This window comes from Dermacentor albipictus, chromosome 1, assembly GCF_038994185.2.
Source record: "Dermacentor albipictus isolate Rhodes 1998 colony chromosome 1, USDA_Dalb.pri_finalv2, whole genome shotgun sequence".
NCBI classification, from domain to species: domain Eukaryota; kingdom Metazoa; phylum Arthropoda; class Arachnida; order Ixodida; family Ixodidae; genus Dermacentor; species Dermacentor albipictus.
Window position 1 is genome coordinate 355,354,028 of NC_091821.1, and position 25,638 is coordinate 355,379,665.

Genomic DNA, 25,638 nt, shown 5'->3' on the forward strand with positions numbered 1-25,638 from the left:
CCTCTCGTGGCTCGAAAACGCGATAAACGGTCTTTATCACGCGGTTATTAAGCTGATTAGCTAATAATCAGCCTTAATTACGGCCATGTAATGATGTATGCGGGGGAGAAGCGTCTAGAAGTTGGCAGAACCAAATACGCGGGGTGAAAAGTAAAACGAAGCAGGCAAGAAGACAGGTATCGAACTTACTCGTATGTAAGCAGCCACAGCCACCTTTAACCGCTTCTTGTAAAGTGGAAACCATACACAGGTTGTTCGGGCCCCATGCCCGCGCCATAGCATCGCTACTTGACGGTTTCTTTTCCTGGCGGTTGGCTGTGCAAAGCATCGATCAGAATTTTGCGGTGCAGGGTACGTCTCAATTGCCTCTTAGTACGGTATAACTCCGGGAACGAGGCATGCGATGCTGTGCTCGCCCTGGCGGTCCACGTTCACGCTCTCATGTATATATATGCGTAACAAAAAAAAAAGCGAGCGGCTCGCCTTGTTGCAAGTGTGTGTTCGTGGACTGTGTGTCATGTAAGGTTTCACTAATATTTTTCTGAATAAAGTTAGAAAAGGAGGAGAGCAGGAACCATATTTGTCTACCACGAATAGCGTGTCAGTTTCACACATGGCTATCCACCAGACTTAAGGGTTTAATACGAATATTTCAGCCTAGTCAGACCCGTTCGTACACTCATGATGACTGGATTCTTTTGACTTCACACGACGAGGCGACCGCCAAGATTTTGTGAACGACGATCGCTAGCGTATATATTTAACGACCAATGCGCAGCGAGCTAAACGCAGCCGGTGAGGGCCTAAACGACATCTCACCCCTTGACACCCCCGTAACGACGGTGGAGTCACAAGCCGGGCCAGATGCTCACAGTAATAGTGTTTAGCCAGTGTGGAAATAGAGGATGTTTCTTAGTCAAGAATCTGTGCAGATTGAACTAGGCAGCTTCATATACGTCTTTCTCCCATCACGGGCGACAGATTGTCGCATGGATATTTGGTACTCACTGAAGCTTCGAGTTCCCTATATATAGCAAAACTCTTCAATTGCTCAACAGTGATGCATGAACAAGGCAGAAATGGCAAATCAGTTCTGCGGAAATCCGCGTGGTGCAGAAAGTTTCGAAAAGCGAAAAGTCCACCCGATAGCATAGCATGAAGCTACAAATGAAACCAATACGGGTTTGTCAGAAATAAAGCGTCTCTTCCATGAACATGGCGGAAGTGGTCATAACGTTGTAGCGTCAACGTACGTAGGGAGTAAGAGAAAGAGCTTAACCTAGTTAGTATAGGACCTGCGAGTCTGTTCGCGTTTCCTGTCTCACGAAAGGATTTGGGAGCCGCAGCGCGACGCCCTCATTAACGCTATTAGCCAAACCACAAGGGCCGACAGAAATGAAAACACCAGGCGAAACAGCGGGAGCGGCGGGCACGGCAACGGTAATTCGTGCCGCTCTCAAACTATATGCAGCGCTTACGCATGACGCCGTTCCACCACCGAGCCTCCGAAAGGCGCCGGGACATACTCGCGCGCTGCTGCACGGATATTTCTGTAACGCTCTATAAGGGGATCAGACAGTCGCAGAAAAGAAAGAGAGCGGCCACCTCGACGAAAAAGTTCACAAGACAGAACGAGAATGGTTCCCAATCAGGCCTTCCTCCGTTGCTTAAAGACTAAATGAGCGACTGAAAACACGAACAACAAAAACAAATGGCGACGCAAATGGCGCTCAGGCGATGGGGGTCACAGCCAAATGACAAGCTCGGGATGTCCAGGCTGGAAAGTTGCAAAACTATAGAGGGAGGGGGGGGGGGAGAAGAGAAGTGGGGGGGAGGGTGGAAAAGAGAGTCAAGAACGAAAGAAGGAAATGAATGAACACCGCATTCGCTCTAGTCCTCGTGATATCGGGGCAGGGTAGTGCAGAGGAAAAGCGGAGAGTCCACTGCCGCGCGATGCTCATTAGGACGGACCGGGTTTCAATCTAGTCGAGGCGCTAAGAGCGTAATTTAAGGGCGCGGCTCCAGGGTAGGGAGGGGGAGGGGCGAGCGCACCGACACGTACCGCGGGTATACTGCTTGCCGCTGGCACGGGTAAACGCCGTAAGATGGACGTGTCCCCGCTTGTCTCGCATTTTTACTCCGCCCCCACCGCGCCGCGCTCTCTCGAGCGGAGGCCGCTTGACCCGCTCCCCGAGAGCAGACCCCTTTAAACTCGTTAAGAAAAGAAAAAACAAGAACTTAAGGAGACAGGAAGAACAGACAGTACGTGTGTGCTCTTGGTTATCCTTTACTGAACGTTATTTACTGCTTTTCTTTCTTTCTTCATTTTCTTTTCATTTGCGCACCGGCGTGTTTTCCGGGAGACGGGGCGAAAAGAACACGAAAAAGAAAAGCGCGAGCGGGGATGTCGTGTACAGTTTCGCGCTTTGCTATCGCTGAGCCGCTCCCGGTTCCCGCACGAAGAAGGCGGTGGGAATGGCACAAGATGGAAGATCGACGTTCCGATCAGGACTGCTCACTTATATATGCAGCACTAAGCAGGCGTAAAGAACCGCACTCGAGATAGAGCGAAAGAAAAAAGAAACAGTACGAAGGGAGGATGAGGCACAGAAACGAATCACGGAGGCGGCATAGAGAAGGAAGAAACACACGGCGACGAGCCGAGAGGAAAGAAACGAGAGCGGGAATCACGATGGTGTCGCATGAGAAGAGCGATGTGAAACCGAAGCTCGGAAAGGAAGCGTGTGGGATCCTTTTCTCGCGAAGCGATAGTTTTTACTTTCTCTCTCTCTCTCTCTCTCTCTCTCTCTCTCTCTCTCTCTCTCGAGTTCTTTTTTTTATTTGCATTGGTGGCTTCTTTATACGTATTCTTTTCTTACACGCGAGAAGCGATGGTGAGCACTGCCGATCGACGCAGCTTACGTGCTGCTGCCGCGTTATCATTCGCCGAGACCGTGTGGCAGAGGCCGAATACCCTGGCAACATCGCGGGAGCATCTGGGATCCCCTTGACTGGTTGCGTCGCTTGATGAGCGTTTCGTGGCACCCGCACTGTAGCCCCACCACTCGGCGACGCGCGTGATAGCGGCATCGAACCCTACGCAGCATCCGACGCAGCATCCGCAGCATCTTGAGAGGCCGTATGCGCACAGCGCGTCATGCGCGCATATGGCCTCTCAAGAACGTTAAAAAGAAATAGCACCAGTTGACTTTCTGTTCGCAAATGCTCTTAATTGCCATTGGCCAGGCGCCTTCGGCAATGTCTCGCATCGCAATGAGCTCGCATCTGCTCTTGCGAAAAGTTGTAGCGTAAGATCCTTTTGCGAATACGGGCACATGACGGGCACTTGTCGGAACGCTCGAACAACGCGCTGTCAATGACTGAACACGCGGTTCTGCAGCACCAGAGACAAAAATGCAGCAGACGTTGCTGCTCGGCAAGACCGGCAAAAATGTATTTCGACTGGAAGTGACAAAGCAACCGGCGCACTCAGATGACATGACGCACAAGAGTAAAGTTCTCTTCCCCTTATAGCTAGTAATCCTGCTGATGTAAGAGACGGCGCGCTGACGATTTTCACTAGGTCGCGCTTTGCATCGCGTAATTAATGCGGAGCACCGGATATGCGCCTCGTGACCTTTTGTAGCGCACACCGCCTACACTAAAAAGCTATTTAAATGTGAACTTGTTAGGCTAAAGCCGGCGAGATCAAAGCGTCTCAAAGCAGCTAGCTATATGCAAAGACGACACAAGACGCAGATCAAATTAGCCGGCGCCTTTTGTGGGCAGTGATCATAACGAAGATGGCAATGGAAATCCCCAGGGTTTTAGAGGTTATTTCTAGTTAGAGATATAGGTCAGTAAAGAAACCTCGTTGCAGAGAACAAGCTGTTATCTGTTGATCGATTGACGACCACCCTATAAGGCAGTAAAAATAAAGGCCAAATGCTATAGGAGGATTCACTTCGACTCACAACGTTTCATTCTTCGAAGTTGCTAAATGCATAACGAAAACAAAATTTGCGGACTTCATTATATCATTAAATATAGAGATTGCGAAACTTTTACAAAAAGTAATATCTGGCGTACATTTTCACCGCTAATCTTCTTCCCATGTAGACGACGTAAAAATTCAGAACTGATTACGATTATGATGATGAGGAGGAGGATATATAAGGTTTATTGACGCAACGGTAATGTACGGGCCACTTTTCAAAGATCATAATTTACTTAGTTTAAACTGGTTTGATGCACACCTCTAAGTAACGGCAACGACAACTGAAGCGATTTAGCCGCGATAACAGCTTGAGCATCTCAAGGAGTAAAATTGATATATACGGCGCACAGAACATACATAAACCATTCCTCACGTATAGTTTGAGGCCAACGAAACGTTGCGCGCACCACGGCCTCACATTTTACATGCTCTATACATAAAGCACACGAGAGAGGCAATTCACATCTGCATACCGCAAAGCAAAAACAGAAGAAGAAAGAAGAAAAGGGCATAAAAACAAAAAGAAATAAAAGCAGGCTGTGTAGACGTGCGGAGCTCTCGCTAAAATGTGACGCACGAGTGCCAAATATCCCAAGGTAAGCGTAGGAAATTTCACTGTTCCAGTGTGTATGCCCCACCGAAAGCCGGCGAAATCGGAGGCTCTGTAAACACGCGTATCTCCTTGGCGCAGGCAAAAAAAGAAAGCGCTATATACTGCCGCTGGAAAATCGTTCTGTCTCCTTTCAGTGCGACGGTCTCGATACATTATTGCGAGGGATAGAGTAAATAATAACACGAGTGAATCTGTGAGCCCGAGCGGCGAAATCTGCTTGTACAGGCGAGTCTCAATATATACAGCTGCGAGCCGTGCAAAGCCGGCGCCGAGAGGCGACGAGAAAGACGAAAACTGACAAGGGGGTTGAACAAAGTGCAGCGAGCGGCCGCGACACCCTTGAAGTGCTTTCGGGAGGCGAAAACCAGTAAGCTTGCTTTCTAGCGCGCCTTAGGTACCGTGCGTTTGCGGCAGTCCTGACGCCCCATTGCAGTCTTGTATATTTCACCACTGTGTAAGGCGGCGCAGAGATGCGCGGCCCCGGCACCTTCCAGGCGCTCTTACCTGTAGCGTTCTGTCATGCGGTGCGCAATTCTAATCGTCGTGCATGTTACGAATGTGTATATATCTTTTTCCCTTTCCAGCTTGCCCGGAAGCGCCAGTGAGTGCACCTGAAGTGCGCTGGAATATTGTACCTGCGAAGCGATTTACGCGTCCGTGTCACTAAGCACGGCATCGCGGAATACACCACGCGCTGCCGAAATATGCAGAATTTACTCCCCAATAGGTTATCTTCCCGCCGCCGTCAGAAATTTATAGAGGGCGAGTAAGAAAAGAAAGAAAGAAAGGAAACAAGCTCGACTTTCCGCGAACCTCGCATATTGCCTACAGAATTGAGAGCAGCATTCTGCAACAATATTTGCTACCGACGCAGTGTTTTCTTCATTGCCCCAAATGCTCAAACCACGCATTTTTCGCCAAATGCACGTTCCGGAAGCTTTTGACGCCAACAGTACGTTCACTTCCCTACAAAACACGTGCCTGCGGACCTGAAGACGACAGTGTGAGCTCACTCCAATTTAATGCGTGTACCAATCCCTGTAAACAAGCGCAGAATTTATGGCGGTACCTTGAATATGAATATGAATATGTTTATTAATTGTAATTGAATATGTTTATGCTCTGCGTATATGGCAGAAGTAGTAAGCTATGGAGGAATGCGTTGTCTGCTATTTACCAGATTGAAAACGAGACCTATTGCGTGCTCCTTTGTTAACGAGCCATTATGAGTTTCGCACAGCTTCGCAACAACGTTTGCTTAATATGACGATTGACCCTGCATGGCATGACTCTCCCTTCTGGTAGCCGCCGGCATTTAGTGACGCCGATCAGTTCACTGATCTCTCGCTTTTACTCCAAAATCTGCAAACACGCATACGGAGCACACCAGATGTCACTATATTTCATTTCACAATAAGGAAATACCAGAGAAATACACTGGCGTCGGAGGCTGTGCTCGAGGCTCACTACAGACGACGCTCCGAAACAGACTATAGGCGCCGCGCGGTTCAAGGCATTTATAGCGTCTGCTCATGCACCAGATTACTGTGAAACGGAGTGCAGTGTTTTTCGTGAACACTCCAGCCCCGAACAGGACAAATTGCGCCGCTGCCGCGGCGTTGAGAAATGAGTCAATTTACTCCATGCAACAAAACTGTGAGCTACAGGGGACGTCAACGAAAGAGCCAGCGCTACCTGGTACTGTAACTAGGGCTTTACTTCGCAGGACGTTTTGAGCTTGCTCGTTTTATCTATTTCATCGAATGGCGTTCTCTTACGCGTTATGAAAACCTCTGGCAGTGTGTGCCGGCGAAAAGAAACCCCAACCCTTGCGCACTCTTTCCTGCAGCTTAGGCAGAGACGCAGGAGGCCGCCTGTTCTCCAACTTGACGCCAAGGCTGAGACCGCGAGCCGCACCCCGGCTGACCGGAAACCTGCCGTGAGAAAGGGGAAGAAGGCCAGTGGCACCCGACTGCTTGTGCGCCGCTTCATTCTTGGCACTACGCCCACCATGGCGCAAGCCCAGGATGCCAGGTCGCCGTCGCCAAACTATGACGGCCTGAACAGCACGGATCATCTGCTCCCGGACACGCGGCGCAGACCAAGCGCCGCACCTTGGTCGGCGAGGATCTACCGACTGATCGGCTCTCCCAACACTGCCGGCAAAGAGGAGTTGGTCGTCGTCGGCCTCCTGGCCTTCATGCTACTGGCTGGTGAGAGCGGGCACACGCCCACCAAACTAAAAATTACGATCTTCAGAAGAAAGCAACCACAAACAACGGATGAAGGAAACCTTTCTTCTTGGAGACACTAAAGGCAAATATTAAGTCAAGCTAAAGTGATAGATTAGTGCTCGAGAATCTGTAAGGCGTCAATATTATTACGAGCAGAGCCTTAGTGATTGAGGAATTGAGGTGAATGCAGCACACGATAAGAGGCTCCCCCGGGACATTCAACTACTCGCCCGTTGAGGAAGGCATTCGTCATTTAAATTCTGTCACTAGTACTGAACCATTCATAATAAAACATTATTGTAATGCAGTATAAGACGAAAAAGAATGCTACTTGTCCAGTTCTATTTCATTTTTAGAAAAATAACTCATTGACATTACCCCTGACAACGACGCGGGTGGTCGAAAGGTTTCGTTCTTGCTCGGCTCAGCGCCGCCCGCGCTTTCGCGTTTCAGTAGTTTCGTTATCGCGCAATGCTGCGCCGATTTTGTTGGCTCGCGAAACTCGCACAAACTGCAAGTGGCAGAGAATTCCACTTCCGTGTGACGTCGTGGGACGCCTGAACGGTCAACGCCACTTGACCAAAAGCAGCTGCAGCGGCGAATCCACCGCTCTGTCGTGGCTCGGTTTCTCCATGGCCGCGCGTTTGCGTTTTGTGCAAAAAACCATACCGCCATTTGTCTGACGCCGTTTTACTCCCCGACGGCAGCAAAGGGCGATGATGGCGTATGTAACGCCACCACTGTCCGGTTGGGTCGCGGGAGATTTGAATTGCGATAAATGTATTCTGACCCTTCAGATCGTCGACTTAGTATTTGCCTTCAGTGTCCCTTTAAGCCGCCGTTAGAACTCAACAGGCCAACACTCAGTACGCTGCTGTTGCTACTGCCGAGATGCCCGGATTTTCTCTCGCGTGCCACTATGTACGTGTCGAGTGTGCGGAGCATGAACGCGGAAGTGTGACCTTGTCGTAGTCAGTCTGGCGGTGACGGCTCGACATATACCGCATTTACACGAGTATAACGCAATGAAACTAACGCGAGGGGGAGTTTGCGCTGTTACGGTTCGCTTTGTGCGGCACTGACTGGAAACAGATGCCAAACGCCCGAGACACGACGTGCCTAATCGTCACGCTTGTCAACATGAAAAGAGACATGTCCATCGGGTGTGTGCGACGGGATCATCCACCAGCGCAAATCCCACTCCCCTCTCTCCTCCGTTCCCCACCTCTACGAATGGGAGTGGTTTCTTTCCGTATTCCTCTGTGTGGGCTGACCAGTGCGTTGACAAGGCCCTCTACCGGGGAGCTAGAGAGAATGAGGTTGCCCGGATGGTGGAGGGTATAAGAAGGCCAGCGAGACGCCACGTAAGCAGATCTTCTCTGCAAAAAGGTACAGACCGTGTCTGTACCTTTTTGTCTTGGAGCGTACTGCTCACTACAGTAGTGAACTATTAAACTGCTGTTATTGTTTTTACACAACCCCGTCTTCCCTGCTGAACCCTCTCCTATGGTCAAACTGGCTCGAGCTTTGAGCGGATGCTGTTGAAGGTCGCCGAAACCCCGTGCCGGTAACAACTGGTCGCAGCCATAACAGCGCCCTTACTATAACTAAAAATGGCGTTACGATTAAAACACGTGCTCGGGACCTTTAAGGGCCGTCATATATACTCGAGGGAGCAGAAATGGAGATATTCTGACAATTATTATTTACGAAAAAAAATAATAAAGCTCACGTTACAGTGGCGTAAATGCGGTATGTGCGGCTTTTCTGCATTTAAATGGTTGTTGCGAATAGCAGTGCTGTTTGTCTAATTTTCTAAGTCCACCGTCGGCGCTTTGTTTTAACAATTTGTCTTTTTACATTTTGCTAAAGCTCATGGCTCTGAGAACCAGCTAGTGCGATTTTATCTGGCAGTTATACACTTCTTGCATAAGCAATTGACACATTTCGCACCATATCCACCCGAACCATTATCACTCGTAGTGACAAGTTTGTTGTGAACTCCATTCATCTGGAACTACCAACAGATACTTTCCTACGAGCGGCCACGAGAAATTTCTAATGCGTTTTCTTTCTTGGATGCAAAATGTGAGGCTGCGCAGGCTGCGCCTGGCGACTCACGAAACTCAGGGCTAGTAGGCCAATTCTATATCTCGTCGAAACAGTCAAAAGGAAAGATTAAGAAAGGATATAAGCACGGCCGGTTCTCCCATGCACCGAATCAAATGTAAGCCTAACATATCACAGGTTGTCTGTCACAAAGGCGTTATAACGGCCGCGGGTGTTGTCACGGGTTCTGCCAGCTCCCTTACAGTGTATGCATTGATTGATTGATTGATTGATTGATTGATTGATTGATTGATTGATTGATTGATTGATTGATTGATTGATTGATTGATTGATTGATTGATTGATTGATTGATTCTAGGTGTTCCCCCTCCGCTAAACGAGCACGTCGACGATAGAAATTGAAATGAGGGTGTACTGTTGAGGGCAGAGTAGTCGGCAGAGCGCAGTATGTCTGGTTGCTAATAGCTGACGCTCTTTCATTGCCTGCGAGTGGAGGCGAACGTAGCGCCACTGCAGAGTAACTGACACGTTCGTCCAGCCAATCAAAGATCAATCAATAGATCAGTCACTTAGCGATCCTTATTTTTGTAGTTGAGGACAAGTATAATGATGACGTTTCAGGAAGAAGTCCAGGACGGCGAGGTCTTATATTGGGCAGGAACTTACAAAACTGTTAAAATGTGCACTATAACGACAACCAGTCTCGTTCTCCCTGATTTTCCTTTCCTTCATACAGGACTCCACGCATTTGCCGCGTTATAAAGTATAGGGTTATGCGAATATTAGAAATTTATACTACAAATCGAATAGGCATCGCTGTTAGGATTGTATTAGGTTCGAGAATTCAGCCTTTAAAGTTGCCGGATATTCGTTTCGTTCGAATACTATAAAAGACACCAGCAGCTATCGCAGTCTGCAGGGAGATAGAGATGCAAAAGGAGACTCGTCTACCTGATTTTACTCAGAAGCGCGATTGTTTTGCATACGAAGCGGTTCCTAAGCTACCGTACAGAGAAAATCACTTCTGCACAATAGCTTTTAGTCCCTAATAAGCGTGTCTCGCCCTAGACTACCTACGAATCTGATGTCCCGATTTAGGTGGAACAACTTATTTTTGCAGCCTCACCACGTTAGCATTCCTTAAAGATACTGTGCGGTGCTGTATTACCGCACTCTTCAAAAATCGCTAGTTTCCTACATCTGATGACGTACTATCGCGTTGTTTGATTACTGTCTTTGTCATGGTGAAGCAGATACGAATACTTTTATTTTGTGTATCATTTAGAAATTTCTCAGCTGACGCAACACAGCTCATAACGACGTCAGATGCATCAGATCGCATATACCATACGCCATTTATTCCCAGACTCCACGAAATCCTTATTTTTCACTTTTCTTCGAAATTGGGAAATTTTTAGTACCAAATTCGATATTAGAAGCTGGTATTTTATCTGATTATACCAGATATTTTCACCATTCGAACATGCCTCATTAAAGGGAAGCTGAAGAGTCTGTCGAATTCAATAAGACGCTCATATACGGATGCGGGAACCTTATAAACCATGCTTGTAAAATTTTGGGCGAGATTTTTCACTTAGGAACGACGTAATCGCCGGTTAAAATTGCGCTGTCGCTCCACCCCCCGTCGAGCGCCGCGCGCTGCTGCTGACGCTGACGATGTGAGCGGAGACCGGAAACCGCGGCGTAGTGACGTCAACACTGGTGTTCCGCTCCTTAGCAGTCTCCGCGACCGTGCCTGACCGCGCCTGTTTCTGCGTGCGTGCCGTCATAATCTGCCTCGCTCGAAGCTGCATTCCTTTGTTTATGTGTATGTAGAGTGGTAGTTGACGTGCGCAGCACCAATTGAAGTGGTGGGCCGATGATGCCGGCGTTCTGTGCAGCCTACGGTTGCACGAACACCAGCGGCCGCGACGATGTTCCATTACTCCCCGCAAGACAAGAAGCTTGCAGCTAAGTGGGAGGCTGCTGTGAACCTAAAGAATTTCAAGCTCTCAAAAACAACGGTGCTGTGCTCTAACCACTTCCGTGACGCAATTACTACCAGAGTTTAGTAATAATGCGTGAATGAAAAAGAGAAGACGACTTTCTGCTCGCAGGCTTTCTAAACGCAGCGCGAAAATGTCGGGGCAACGAACGCACAAAGGCGGGACGGGTGCGGGCGGACAGATGGTAACTTGTCTACGAAGACCTTTTGAGTACACGAACTCGACCAAACCTGGATTTTGATTTATCGCTAGCTCCTTCGTGTTAGCACGCTAAACGGAAGGCACATGTTCATCTCCCACCCTTGATGCAGGTTTCGTCGCAAAACCACCGTTAGTTTTCTATTCGCACGTGTGTTGTCAAACAGCCAACATGCAGCTACCATAATGCAGTGCAAGTGTAAAGTTTTTATGTGTTTGAAAGCCGGCGCACGCCAGGACTCTGCGCTCCCCCTCGCGCACAGAGAGAAACCAGCTGTCTCACGTAGCCGACGAGATTCGCTGCCTTTACGGCTCCGGTTACGAGTAGCGTGCGGATGGCACGCTGATGAAGGCCACTACACGTGCTACAAGCGCCGAAAAACTTTTCCCGCATGTAAGCCGTCTGTGTAGATTGCCGACAGCTTTAAGGCAGCGCACAAATGCCAACGATCGCATCCCGCCTTACTTTCCATGAGGAGGCATGCAGGAACATAACAGCACAGTTGTTTTCCCGGAAACGAACTCACTGGATCGCTGAATGCAGCTTTGCAAAAAAAAAAAACATACTCACTAAAGAACATTTCTAACACGAGGAGATGCTAACAGTTCGCTTTCGTTCGCGTCGAAAGTACTGCTTTCTACCAGCACCTTTGGCTTCTTGGAGAGGCCGGCTACGTATACATGTAGGGAGCAACGCCGAACTCCTCAGTGAAACGCAAGCTCTCGAAATTTACCATTACCGTCTCACCAAACCACAGCGCCAAACCATCTTGCACCGTGCTTCATGTGTGGCGGCAGCGGTCGGTCCGGACGAACACCAATGTTGACGTCACGAGGCTGCGACCAATCACAGGCGGAAATGAGGCGCGCGAGCTGCCCGAGCCTGCTGTTGCACTTTCCGTCGAAATAAAATCTGTTTGCGCTTTCTTTCGCTCAATTTCGATGCGATATTCGAATTCGGAGGGTTGAAAACCATTACGTACAGCTTCTCACTCATTTTTTCTGGAAAACTCTTCAGCTTCCCTTCAAGCAGCAGCATAACATCTACTGTGCAGTGACTTGCCACTCTGTTGAGTGTTTTTGTCCCTGTCATCACTACAGGCGAGCTCACCATTCCTCATTTAACATCATGAATCACCGAATCAGCAATCGCTCCCATTTCGCAGATTCTAAATAGCGTTACGCGTATTTGAGGCTATGTGGAGATAAACGCCACACACAATGCAAAAACTACCAAATTTTTAGGCAATATCACAGTGGTTATACCACCTCTCTGTGCCAACTGCGTCCGGCCGCTGCTACGGCCTGTGCTGGAAGGTGGCTGTTTTCGCAAAGCGCGCATTCTTTTTCTTTCATCCTGCCTTTTGGGGAGCCGAGTCGCGATCCAACAGGCTCGCAGTGGCTTTCTAATGGATTCGGCGCGACTTTCGTTGGACATTGGATCATCCCCCGAAACTGCTCGCAAGTAATTCCACCAGCAGGCTGGCGTGTTCTTTAATGCTGTGTTCACAACCAGCTATCATTTTGTTTTGTGACCCCTTTCTTTTGGTTCTCGCGTTTTTTTTTTTTCTCCTTTGCACCCGCTCCTGTGACGACACAGGTGTCATCGTCGGTACGGCAATGCTGCCGAAAGATTCAGCGCAAGGACGAATGGCGGCGTTGAAGGTCAAGTACACCATCCCCGGCGGTTACATAGTGACGACCACGACCACGACGACCACCACGACCACGACGGCCACGACCACAAAGAACGCGGCAACGACCAAGGCACGAAATCACAAGACACAAAATGAGAAAGTGGCAGCACAGTGAGTAAGAGTGATTTCTGGGGATCTGCGAGTACTCGATATTTCGAACGTGAATGGAGCATCTGTATTTCGAATCGAGCTCTCCATATTCGATTTCTTGAAATTTCCCAACACGCTCAAGTATACTAGCTTGATAGGATTATTGCAGCGGCCCTTCCAAATGAAAAGGATCATGCGTGTGGCCCATGTCTGAAGATAGCATCAACTATTAGTCGTAAGGAAGCGTAGGCAAAAATAAATCCCTATTCACAAAATTTCTTCAACTGAATTACCATTGATGATTGGGTGCAGGAGGCATCATTGCTAGATAACGGGATCACTTCCTAACTTAGCGAGACGAACAATACGTTTCCTTTTTTTAACGATATGGCGGCCTCCAGGGGAAATATTATGTGAGGATTCCTTTCAGTCGATCATGTTATTATCACCTATCGCAACAAGTCGACGGTACCGCGATGACGTAGGCGTGGCGTACTGCAAGCTCATGTATAAGCGCAAAATAAAAAGGATAGCGCTACATAATACCCTCCCAGATTTATCACCTTAACAGTTGTGATGGTTCACTTATGCTTTGCGTCATAGTAATATTATGGTGGCGTGGTTCCTGTTATGAACAACAACAGAGCACCATGGGGAAGACATAACGCATTCTGGATTCTCGTAAGCCCACGTAAGGACCTGGTCGAAACCAAAGGGGACAGAAGCAGCACGTGGGCTTAATGTGCACTCACATCAGCCTAGAAAGAACTTGAACCCAGTGTAAAAGTGTATTCACGCGATCTTCCAGTTTCTTAATGTTATTTTCGTAAACGCGCAAGCTTCGGTAACATTCCAATTTTTAATCACTTGCAAACAACTTGGCTATTGTGTATTCGAATGAATAGCTTTGGGTCTCCCTGTGTATAAACAATATTGAATGTATTTCATGAAAAAATGACGTCGTTGATGAATAAACTTGAATATCATTTTACAACGAAGTTCTTGCAAAGTTGAACGGTGGAAAACGTCCGCTCTAAAACGTCCGCTCCAAGTGTTCTCTCCAAATGCGCCATCTAAATGTCGACTGAAGATATTGAGAAAAGCATCGAAAACAGCGTAATGAAAGTCACAGCACATAGATATTTTGCGCAGAATATGGCAGACGACAATGCAAAACGACAGGAACGGGCGCTGGCTTTCAACTAACTATACCATTGTGTGAAAAATAATGCTCAATAAACTGAAACTGAACTAACGTTTATTGCCACACACTTTGAATGTATACACAAACTAGCAAACAAAACAAAAGCCAGACGGCAACGAAACACCAATAGTGTGAAGCGGGAGCATTTGTGCAATTGCGAAAATAATTCAGCTATCATGTAAAAAAAATATTCTTTCTTGGATAAACAAACTGTTGATGATGAACACACGCACTCGTAATTAGCACTCAGCTTTGCGGCTGCATCGAAAATAGCCCGCGTTAGCGACATCTTTCACAGAACATATTACAAAGACACGGAGCTAGCACTTCCCTATTCACGACAGCGGAACGTAGACTCATCATAGCCTTCCTTTGGCGAGTTCAAGTTAGGCTCTTTCAGACGTTCATTTAAGCGTCGCTCTGTTTATCCGATATATCGATTGTGTCTGTCGTTCTCTGTTGTCGTCCGCCCTATTCTGCGCTAAATATCTGTGTCGAGGATAGATGCTAGTTAGCAGCGTTCTGTTAATCGCCGTTTGGAACTCCGTGAACTGTTCAACAATGCGTCCTTTGAGAACTAGAGAGCGTGTCAACATGAATCGTTGCGATAAAGTGCGTCATGGTAGAAATAAAGTTTGTAGCCGTCACGGATACGTCCAGGTTTGGATACAGTACGGCAGTCACGCATACTGCAAATGCCCAAAACGCAGAAGAATGGTTTTCATGCAGATTGACAGTCTGGACGTCTCTGCTTGATTTCCTAGAACGCGACCACTGCGCACTTCATAGAGGCGGCTGTCTTCCGATTATACAAGTTTGCTCTTTCATTTCAACTTCAATTCTGACACATTTTTTGCGAAGCAGCTACTTTTTTAAGCTCACTAAAATGTTTGACCCAGTGATGTGATTCGGTTTGACAGATTGACTTGATCGATTATTGACTTGCATTGAATAGAGTCGTTCATTACGCAGGAGAGGCGAAGAAGACAATGAGACGGACGACGCGGAAAAGACGACGACGCCCCCAGTGGAAGAACAAAACGAAAGCGGCTCGAAGAAACAAGGCAGAGTCCGCCGAAAGCGGAAGACTATTAACAAGTCCGCGGGCACACCAAAGCGACAGGCGGAGGCATCAGTTTAGCAGATGCAGATGACATTGCGCTCGTTGTGTTCGTGCACACCTTCTACGGGGATAAAACCCGCAGTGGTTTCAGTTTGTTTACTTATTTCGCTGCAGGTTCTCATAAACCTTAGTCACTGTTACGGTCCGAGAAACACAAAGTGGATCAAACCGGGGGACAATGTCACGCCACGTCATTCGAAATAGCGTCGGCAGGCTTAGCGTCTCAGTTATAATTGAGCTTCATACACGTGTGAAGATTTTACATCTGAAGAAGCAAACTAACGGCGCCTGGCAGCCAAAATTTCCGGTCTACTGTTCCCGCCTGCTACCGCAGTCCGTTATACACAGCGTCGTCAAGGCGAGGCGCTTCGCTGTGGAGGACGCGACCCGAGCGCGCTGCCAACCCTTGCAGGACAAGCGAGAGAAAGGATGCGTAGAAACGCAGGGAGTTTAACCAGGGACCAGGGTGAGCGAGCGTGCACGGCACCGCGAAACGTGAAATATATATGACAGGCAGCGGCCGGAACAGCGTCCTCTTAAATAGCATTCATATTGCATCAAGCCCTCTATTCACTGCCGAAACGAACTCCTAGCGCGTGCATGATGCAAGAACTTGTCGTCAGCCGGACTGAGGCGGAGGCGAAAGGCCAAGTTGGCAACGCTGCGTATGTGTACCCCGCGGACGTGTCTCGCCGTCACTAACGCCCTCCTCGCGGGGCACGCACCGCTTTAGCCTTCCACCCGTCCTCACACGTGCACGAGAGCCAGCAGTAAAGGGCCGGCGGGCCTCCCCCGGGTGCCGTGCCCGTCGGAGGAGGCTCGCTGCATCAGCCGCCTATCAGCCTTCGGCAGCTGGTCAAGCGCGAAGGAACTAAGGCTCCAGTGGGATCCGGGACTGCATCGCGCGGAGATGCGTCTAGCACGGGGGCAACAATGAATTACCCACGCGCAGTGGCCTCACGAGGGCCAGGGTGGCACAATGTAGCCGGCCGGGGTCGGGGAACGGAAGGAAGCGAAACCTTGGCGCTACTACTCCTACACTATTTAGCAGGGAGACTGCGCATGGTTATAAAAATAGCGAAACAAAAACAAATGCTTGACAAGGAAATGGCACCGTACAGGCAACCTCTGTATATGGCGTCCCATTCGCTTTTCCAGCCACTTCCTAAACATGCGCGCAGGCTAGCCTGCCAATCACTCGGCCCTTTTGAATGTCCTATTGAAATGAACTGAAATTGTTTATTTGCCATCCTGTACATATACAGATGGAGGGACTGTAGATAAAAAGCTGCCCTTCAACAGCTTGATGTGTCTACAATCCCAGTTTATGCAGGGAGGCAGCATAACATATGCACGCATACATATACATAAATATAGCTGCATACATAACTTCACTAACATGTTTCTCACTCACACTTTGCTTCATGTCAACAAACAAATGCAAAAACACAGGTACATAACGCTACCAGATATTAAATCGAAACCGTATAGATAAGTTTCAATTCCTTGGGTGACGACGTAAAAAGATCAAATCGGACCGAATTATAGTAATTTAACAGTGTTGGTAATATGTATTTAGGGCATTGTTTCCCGTAGTTTGAACGTGCTGTTTGTACTAACCAACCCTCAAATTGTCTTGTAACGTAATTTGTAGCTTTTCTCTGAAGTTGAACTAGAGTACGCAGGTTGCTGATATTTCGATGGATTTCCAGTTTATATACATGATTCAGACGATATCTGTAGAGATTGGGAGCTGGGATCACACCAGAATTATTAAAGAAGGTATTAAGAAGGTACAATGCTGTGTAGGAAGCGTTAAATGCGTGGCGGAGTTGTTTCTTTTGTAACAGATAGATTGATTGATATCAATGTACCTGTTACAAAATCTATCTGAATAGATTGATACCATCTAAGCAGAAAGGAAACATCTAGACAATAATTGTTTCTTAATAACGCGATGGCTGTGGACAAACTGCAATGCGGTGCGCGCTTGACTATGCAATGCGGTGGGCACCGCCTCCGCTAGCTATACCTCCTCTTTCGGAGCAGCCATGAGAAACTGCCAGGGGATGGCGGGTACGGGAGAGAGTGAGAGGAAAGCACACACTAAAGCAAGCCGAACCTGTTTCACCGTGATGCTGCTTTTTTTACGACTGGCGCGCGTCTGGTTTATACACCACGTTACTTCCTCGTCTGCTGTTACTCAACCTAACTCGCGCCGACGCTTCTTCGCTCCCCGGACGAGGCCTCGGTGGGGAGCAAACATGAAGACAGTTTGTCGGTGGAAATGTTCCCGGCTTTCCACGGGCAGCATAGAAAGAAAACAAAGCAAAAACTTGTTATTCGGGAGACCCAGATCAGGGGCGATTGCGTGCTCCTTCCCACCTGGCGATTAGCGAGCTCACACTACAGTCGTCGCGTTTATTTACTTTTGTGCAAATGCGCTAGTTCGGTGCTACGTACTCATTAAGCATAATGGCAGGCCATTACGATCCGCGACGTCTGGCACGTGCATCACGACGAGTCCCGTCGTCCGTTGTGTCCGTAATCCTAACGCCACGGACATTCCTACCATACGCGTTGACGGCTCACCTGTTTTTGTGAGCGCGGGAATATGCCGGTTCGCGGAAAATGACGTTATCCAGTCGTACGCTAGCAGTTACGTCGCAGCCACTTCACTAGCCGCCGTTAGCCACACGGGCCACGTCTGCATAATACGCACGCACGCACGCACGCACGCGCACACGCACACACACACACACACACACACACACACACACACACTACACAGGTGCGAAGATGAGCTTCCAGTCTGCGCTATTTCTACAAAGAAAAAGGAAATAACTGAATACATAATTATGTAACAAATGGGCATTTGCATGCCGAGGATATTATTATTATTATTATTATTATTATTGTTATTATTATTATTATTATTATTATTATTATTATTATTATTATTATTATTTAACTTACATTGTGTTAACGCATATGTTTATTTCGCATATATTGCCTAATCGGCTCATGTATTATGATGCAAGGAGGACCACAGAGGGATGCAGCATTTGTTGTCATTATTAGTGGCCCTTCTGCTTTCACCTGGGCACGTCTTCTTTCACCTCACCACGAAAAAATAAAAATAAATTTTTTCAAGCTACTGCTTTCGAATGTACCGTACCGCCTTTAAGTGCCGTTGCACAAAAGTAATTAAAGCAGGAATAGATGAAAGAAAAAGAAAGAAAGGACATTCAGGGATTTTTCAAAGTACCACGGCGCGCCATGAATTGCTTATCCCACGTCGCGACGCACCACATCACCGAGTTGTTCCTCGCCCCAATGTAATTTATGGCAACCACCTCGCAATGATTTCTCGACCTTTCGCTTTCTCAATTTTTCTTATAATTCCTACCTTTTTTTTTTTTTTCGCTCGACAAACACCAGCTTTATCAAGCAGCGGCATAGAACAGTTGAGTGTCTTCAAACACGCGATGCCGAACACGACGGTTCGAAAAGTGAGCGAAGCATGCGTGCAGGGCAGCACTGGATGCGAGTGAAAAATGCGACCGCCGAGGTTTCGTGCTCCGAGCGTCGTAACTCCTCATAACGGTGCCGCCACTTCGTGGGGCGCGGCCGACCAGCGGCACGGCGCCGAGAGTTGGCGACGAGCTCGTATAAGTGTGCTCGCGCTCGCGGAGGCTCGTTTTTCATCATTTCTCTATACGGACGCAGCATCGCTCTAGATGAGAGGGGGGGGATATGTTTCCTTTATAAAGCTTTAATCGCCACCGGTCGCAACAGCAGCGGTCGTATACACAGCGAGTGGTATGGCACGACTCGCGGGGATGCTATACACGACGCCAAACTGCCGACAAATTCAACCCTCGTTATGTGGGACAGGGGGCGCTCTGAGGGCTATGCGGGCGATCCGCGTCTTCTCGGAAGCCCGTCGCGGCTGGAATTTAGGTCAAGTTCATCCTTCTCGCGCACCTTGAGCGTTTGTTCCGCATAAGCTATAGCGATTGAAGGAGCCTTGGCGTATATGTAGAGGGAGCGCGATGAACTTCACGTACAATAGACTCTTTGTTCGAGCCGGCGGCATGGCACGCTGCGTTGTCCTGCATTGCATGGGGAAAAGAAACAAATCTTGAAGTAACATTAGCTTTTAAAGCATCTTAAGGACAAATATTAGCTTAACCTGTATCCAAAGTTGCCGCAGGGTTTTGTATTACTTTGTCTTTTGCTCTTTTCTATTTTCTGTCACGCTATGTATTGCTCAATTTGAAATCACGCTATTTATTGCTCAATTTGAACAAAATTTAGCTGCCAGTTAGCACTTAATCTGTACTTACGTGCTTGCAGCGAAAATATGTAAAAATGATTGCAGGCAGCTGACGATGCCCGTTCTTTGGAGTTCCAGTACGAGCACACAATGCATGCAGGCTTGGAAAAATCCTTTATTTAGCACGTATTCAGCAACAGGAAGCTGGATCAGAAATGTTTTATGATGGTCTACAATCTTCATAATGACACTTTTATCTGAATATAATATATGAGCAGTCGATTAATCAATATAAACTAATTATGTTCTCAGGCGAAATACAAAAATAAACTCGTCCGACTAGCTCCAAGCGAGGGCAAACAACATTAGCTAAGTTCTTTCTGTCCGTCTACTTGACACTCCCATATTTTTTACAGTTTTGGCATAAGTTACCCGGGATACGTTGTATGCGATACTTCATCCAACGTCGCGCGGGGCCAGGCCGCGCAACACCGTAGCCCGACCACGAGGCCCACCACAGTCTCTCTCATTTCAGTGAACCACGGTAGTGACGAACGAACCGAACAGCGCAAAACGCAGAGACCGCCACCTCTTCCCCTCCTCCCCACCCCTCAACGATCAGCTGCGAAGCATTCAGAAATGGGCGCTTAGGAGCCGTTCCTTAGGAGACGGCGGAAGAGGAACGGGACACTCATAACCTGCACCTTGGTAGCGGCGCTCGCTCGCACCCCCCCCCTCCCCCCTCCGTTCCCACAGCACCCGCAGCTAAGTACGGCCTCGCTATCGGTCGCAGGAGGGAAATGGGGTGTGTGTACGCGACAGGAGGTGTTGTCTCTCCAGCTTTACGACGCCCAATAAAGAAGCCGAGTACGAAGACGATGGCGAGACAGCGTGGCAGAGAGGTCGGTCGCACTTCCGCCGCGTCGGACCGGCGGCCCTCCCGGGAGCGACCGGCCGTAAAGGCGACGGCGCCGGGGGGTCCTTGGAAAACTTCAGTCGCGTGCAGCGCCGAAGAACTGCGGAAACGAGGTGCCACGACGCCGCCGCAACTTGTGCATATACAAGGCCGCGTGCTATATTCAGACGTAACGTTGTCACTTGGGTGTTTTCTCCCACGTAGGGAGTATACCGAATAGCGCGAGTGATACGATAGTAGGAGGCGAACATTTTGGAACGCCATACCAGCAACCGTGAAGCCACCAACTTTCTGCGCAAGCATAGTTCGTAAGAGCCGACGCAGTCTGAATCGTGACAACGATCACACAACCAAGGTGTACTCAGTGTTATTTTGAATAGTCTCATAACTACCTGCAGCTTTTCACCTTCCTAGGTATTTGTGTTACCCGCAACTTCCAACTATGCGAGACCAAAGGATTTCTCCAATTAAGCGAAGAGCAAAGCACTTCTTTTCGACAGTGCTTTGTATACACAAGGTTGGTCGTAAAGCGTTCGGGACGAAAAAAAAAAAGCGAAGATATTTCCTGTAAAAGAAGAGCTGCTTTCAACAGTTCTGTGTAACTCGGTGCTCAGGCTTTAATATGATGTTATTCACAGTTCGAACATATGTTGCGGACGTGCGCGCAGTGAACAATCCACCGTAAGTCAAGGTTCCACGGCACCGAAAACAACAGCCATCACGCGCGCGTGTCATTAGGCACAGTTGCAGGGCGCAAGCAGAGAGCCAGGCGGAGTTGGCGAAACGCCGTGGCAATTAAACGATTTCTCAGTACCGGCGCCACGCCCAGCACGGAAGTAGTTTGTGTGACACTGCACGTAACTACTGAAGCGGCGCATTGAGAACGTCACGGAGCCGCTGATGTATGTCTACTGGAAAGGCAGGGTATTATACGCACCGACGGGTAGCAGCGCTTGGTGAGCGGGCGTCGGAGTTTCGACGACGACGCACAGGCGTCAGGAACAGCTGCGCATTCAAACCATGACGATGTCCCTATTCCTAACTGCGCGACGGTTAAGCTGCGCGTTATTGTAGCTGCACAGTTATATTTCACAGGTTTTCTTTTCTTTTTCTTTTTTACGTACCGTGCAAATCCTGAATGCTAAGCACACTCGTACAGCCGAGCACATGATAGTTAGGACCTGGCGGAAACAAGAAGTTATCGAAAAGTTAAGCTGTTTTCTGACGGAGGAATGTTGTGTGTGCGTCGTCAGAAAAGATTACGAATACTTCAGTGCAAATTATTCGCTCGAGAAGCTTCGCACGGTGCGCTCTAAACATCGCTGAAGAAAACCATGGAAACAAGCACGCAATTACAAGCGCGGCTCTGTCTGGGTGAATACGGAAGAACGATGCACTCGCACTTGCAGAAGCTTCTGCATGGTTTGCTATACAGAGTACTCGCTACAAACCAAGGCTGAATATACACAAGGCGGTTCAAAGAATTTGGTCCGAATAAAGGCTCTTTTCTATGTAACACATGAAGTGGTTTCTGTAAATAAACTAGGCATGTTCGGAAGCCGCTATAGCGTAGACTTGTATACTTCACCTACACTTGAAGGCTGCAGATGTACGAATTTAAAAGAAAAGCTATACCGGTGTTTCCGGTAGCAACATGATTTGAAGAAACGTGAATACGTTCACGAAAATTAAAGCTTTCTTAATTCTGTCGCGTAAGAGGAAGCAAGAAGCCGGGCTAAAGTTAATTATCATTCCCAGGCGTTACCGATTAAAATGTAAATACAGCTACACGTCGCGTCACACATCTCTGGCGACTGAAACATTGGCGTCAGCGTTTCCACACCTCTGTCAAGCTACGTGATAGGATTCATTGTATACCGCGCCCGCCAAACATGGCCTCAAAAGATACAATCGATTATCGAAAGAGAAGCGGCGACTTCGAATACCACGAGACACGTCAAGCGCGTCAGCTGTGCTGACAGCCGGATGCCAATTCGCATCAGAGTAACATAGTGCCGAAGGGGAAGAAAAAAAATTAATGAAGCTGAAATAGGAAAGAGGATGAGAAGAATCGAAAGAAGAACAAGCCAAAGAAATAGAGCCGGCGCCACAAACTCGTAGAGAGGGGTGTGGAGGGAGTTGCAGATAACGTTGCACGTTGACGTGCCAAAGGCTTCGAGTCATGGTTGCCACGGGAGGGCGTTCCGCTTCAATTGACGGCTCAATTGTGGTCGGCAACGAAGCTAGCCGCTCCCAAGCAAGTACACTACACACAGGGTGAGACCACCCTCACCGTCCCTCTCGTCGCTTCGCCAATGAACCGCCATTGGACGCAGAGCCCCGAAGTCGGCCACCACACGCTCCCACGCAGCAGTTGGGGAGGGAGGGCGGCCAAGCCGGAATCTCGATCTCTCGCCAGAAAACATCGCGGTAATCACTCCACAAAGGAGTGTTCCTCGGGAACGGCGGGGGAAACTCAAGCGCCACAAAAGCAGGGCACAGGAAGATCAAATAAATGCAGCCTCCCTCGATTGCGTGAGAAAAAGACACAGGGAGACGTGTAGCGGCGAGTAGCAATCTAAGGCGGAAAGGGAAAAGAATGTTCAGATGGGAGCCGCATAGCGAGGCAGGAACAGCTATCTCGCAGCAGAGTTCCGTTAGTGCGAAGAAGAGATGAGTGGAGGAGAGGAAGGGGTGCCGCGAAGAAAATAAAATGTCGTTGAACAGGCTATACGCGCGCGCCCTGAGGCATCGCCTTCGTGGCAGTCGTCGTATAGCTGCCGCCAAACAGACAAAGAATCTCCGCTCGTCTCCCCCCCACCCCCTCTTTTTTGCTTTCCGAGAAATCGCCGTCGTCACCGCAGGAGCCGTCAGAAACACAGAATAAGAAAAAAAATGATAGTGAGAGAGGGAAAAGGGGAGGAAGGGAGGGGGGGATGCTTGCTTACTTGGACTCGGAATCAAGCGCCATCCCTGGTGTGATGGGTCCCTCTCTTGCTCTTGATGAAGTTACACAATCGGTTCCTCTCGATCGCGCGCGCGCGCGGGCGTGTGCGCGCGCATTCGCGCGAGAATTTCAGTCGCGCCATTGTTCACTAATAGCCGCCGGCGTATAAGCGAGCCAAAGAAAAAGTCATTTCGGCCGGAGTCATTTTCTTTCTGCGTCCTTGCTTTCTTCTTTTCATCCGGTGTGTCCCTGGCGTTGAATAAGAAGGACGGGGACGTTCTGAAGACGGGCGAGAGAATCTTTATTTCGGGCCGGTGGGACAGGCGGGATGCATCGGAAGAAAAGGCCGAGAAGATCTGCGCGTGGCAGCCATGGCCAGACAGCGAACGTGTTAATGGGAACAAAGGAGTTTGACTTCTGAGCCTTCGATTTTTTTCCTAGAGCCGTCCTCTGGGCCCATTCTCCGCTTGTAGCTTTCTCTTTTGTTATCTTTCTCCCTTCCTTTCTTTACAAGTATTTCGAAGAACAAAGGCGCTTCACTTCAAAGGTTCAAGCACGTCTCGAAACGATGTACAACAACCCCCTACGATGGACCAGTCTAACAGAAGCAGGCCTCTCTTGCGACAAGAGACTAAGATGACGCAAGTGAATTCATGCAATTCACTCTTCTTCGTTTAGAAATTCAAATCGCTATAAACCTATAGCACTGTTTCGGAGAACTAAAGTGCACTGCTGCGAAACAAGCATTCGACCCGTGAGCAATATTGTATTCTTTGAACAAAGCAGCGCAAAAGATGGGAACGCGGCGAGTGGCAAATAAAAAAACACAGAGCGCTGACTTCCAACTGATTTTATCAACACCAGGTGACCAGTATTTAGACATCCACAATGCCACGGCTGTGAATGATGTTAATGCTTAAAGACTGGTCACCGGGTGTCAGTAAAATGGCTCAACTGGTGTCCATAAAATCAATCTCTAAAGTGTCCCTGTATGTCGTGTCCCGTCTTCTGCACTTTTTCGTTCAAGAATGCTGCCTTACCAGCTGGGTCGGGTTCAGACCTTTTACAGTGGGACATCATATTCTCAGTGACTTGACACCTGACGCGATTCATTCGAAACGCTGGGGCTTCATTTAAAGGCGCCACTCCCGTCCTTTGAAACTGCATGTTTTGGGAGAAGAACTACGGTAGAAGCGAGGATGGCACTGATGGCACTGATGCGCGACAGCTTTTCAAGCGAATGGCTTTAATTAACAAAAGGAAGTCGCGAACCAACAAAACGAAGCGAGGGGCCGATATTGTTTTTCTTTGCGAATTTCGTGGAATAGTTGAACAAATACAGTCACAGTGCTTCCCGCCTCCCAAGCGTAATTATCCGAGTCGTCTCGGAGTAATTAACCAAAGCGCGAACACTCACTCATGACTTTCTTGAAAGCGTAGCCAAATAAAGTATATATATATATATATATATATATATATATATATATATATATATATATATATATATATATATATATATATATATATATATATATATGGTGCGAAATCGCTGTTGTTGAAGAGCAGCCCATTCTAGAACCGGCAGTCATTCCATATGCAAACGAGATTCCGAGATTCATATAAAAAAAATATACTATGCATTCTGAGAACTTCTCGAGCGCTCCAGTTTCGCTGCAGACCGTAGCCCATGCGCTGAAGTGCGCTTTCCTGCCTTTCGCGTTGTTGTTTTAATTCGTGGTATAGGCAGCCGAGTTCCGCGGTATAGTCGAGGAAGGCGGCCAACAGCGCGTAGTATATATGTACAGCCACTTAAGTTTTGCAGACCCAAGCTGTTGATACCAAATATATAAACGAAAGGCTGGGCTAATGTCGCCTTAGGATATCCGCTAGCATGGGAAAATATACGTCCCTCTCGACTGGCGATCGCCAACACGTTAGCGGCCAGATTTCCCGGCCTCTTGAGAAGTAATGACACTGGCACTCGAATTACTAAAGTACTAAAGACAGTGCAGAGATAATAACCGCCTAGCGTTGCGCAACGCCGCGACAACCCGCGTGTACACAGACGAGATAGATCCGACTCTTCTTTCGACGCGAGAGCGAATCTCGCCGAAGGTCTATCCATCTAAATCACCCACCGATGCCAAGACTCGGTTCGCTCCGGCGTGTTGCGTCTGCCGTTCTCACGCACCTTAACTTCGCTTCGGCTTTTCTCTGCCTTTGCTTTATTCCTCCAGAATCGGTCACGCGAACGCAGACGCACC

At 48.4% G+C, this 25,638-nt stretch overlaps 2 protein-coding genes across 5 annotated transcripts in view; one reads left to right on the top strand and one right to left on the bottom strand.

Moving 5' to 3' along the window:
• LOC135902324 (leucine-rich repeat neuronal protein 3-like) overlaps positions 1–25,638 on the bottom strand; it is a 277,011-nt gene that overhangs the window by 89,863 nt on the left and 161,510 nt on the right. The window lies entirely within an intron of this gene.
• On the top strand, positions 4,518–15,335 carry LOC135901946 (uncharacterized). 2 transcript variants are annotated; one of them, XM_065431800.1, is made up of 4 exons: positions 4,518–4,593; positions 6,460–6,823; positions 12,719–12,926; positions 15,082–15,335. In XM_065431800.1, exons 2-4 carry the CDS (start codon positions 6,622–6,624, stop codon positions 15,248–15,250), a joined length of 579 nt encoding a protein of 192 aa, XP_065287872.1. In that variant the 5' UTR covers positions 4,518–4,593; positions 6,460–6,621; the 3' UTR covers positions 15,251–15,335. The 2 variants fall into 2 exon arrangements, with proteins under 2 accessions (XP_065287872.1, XP_065287863.1); XM_065431791.1 differs by lacking the exon at positions 4,518–4,593 and adding an exon at positions 4,822–4,977.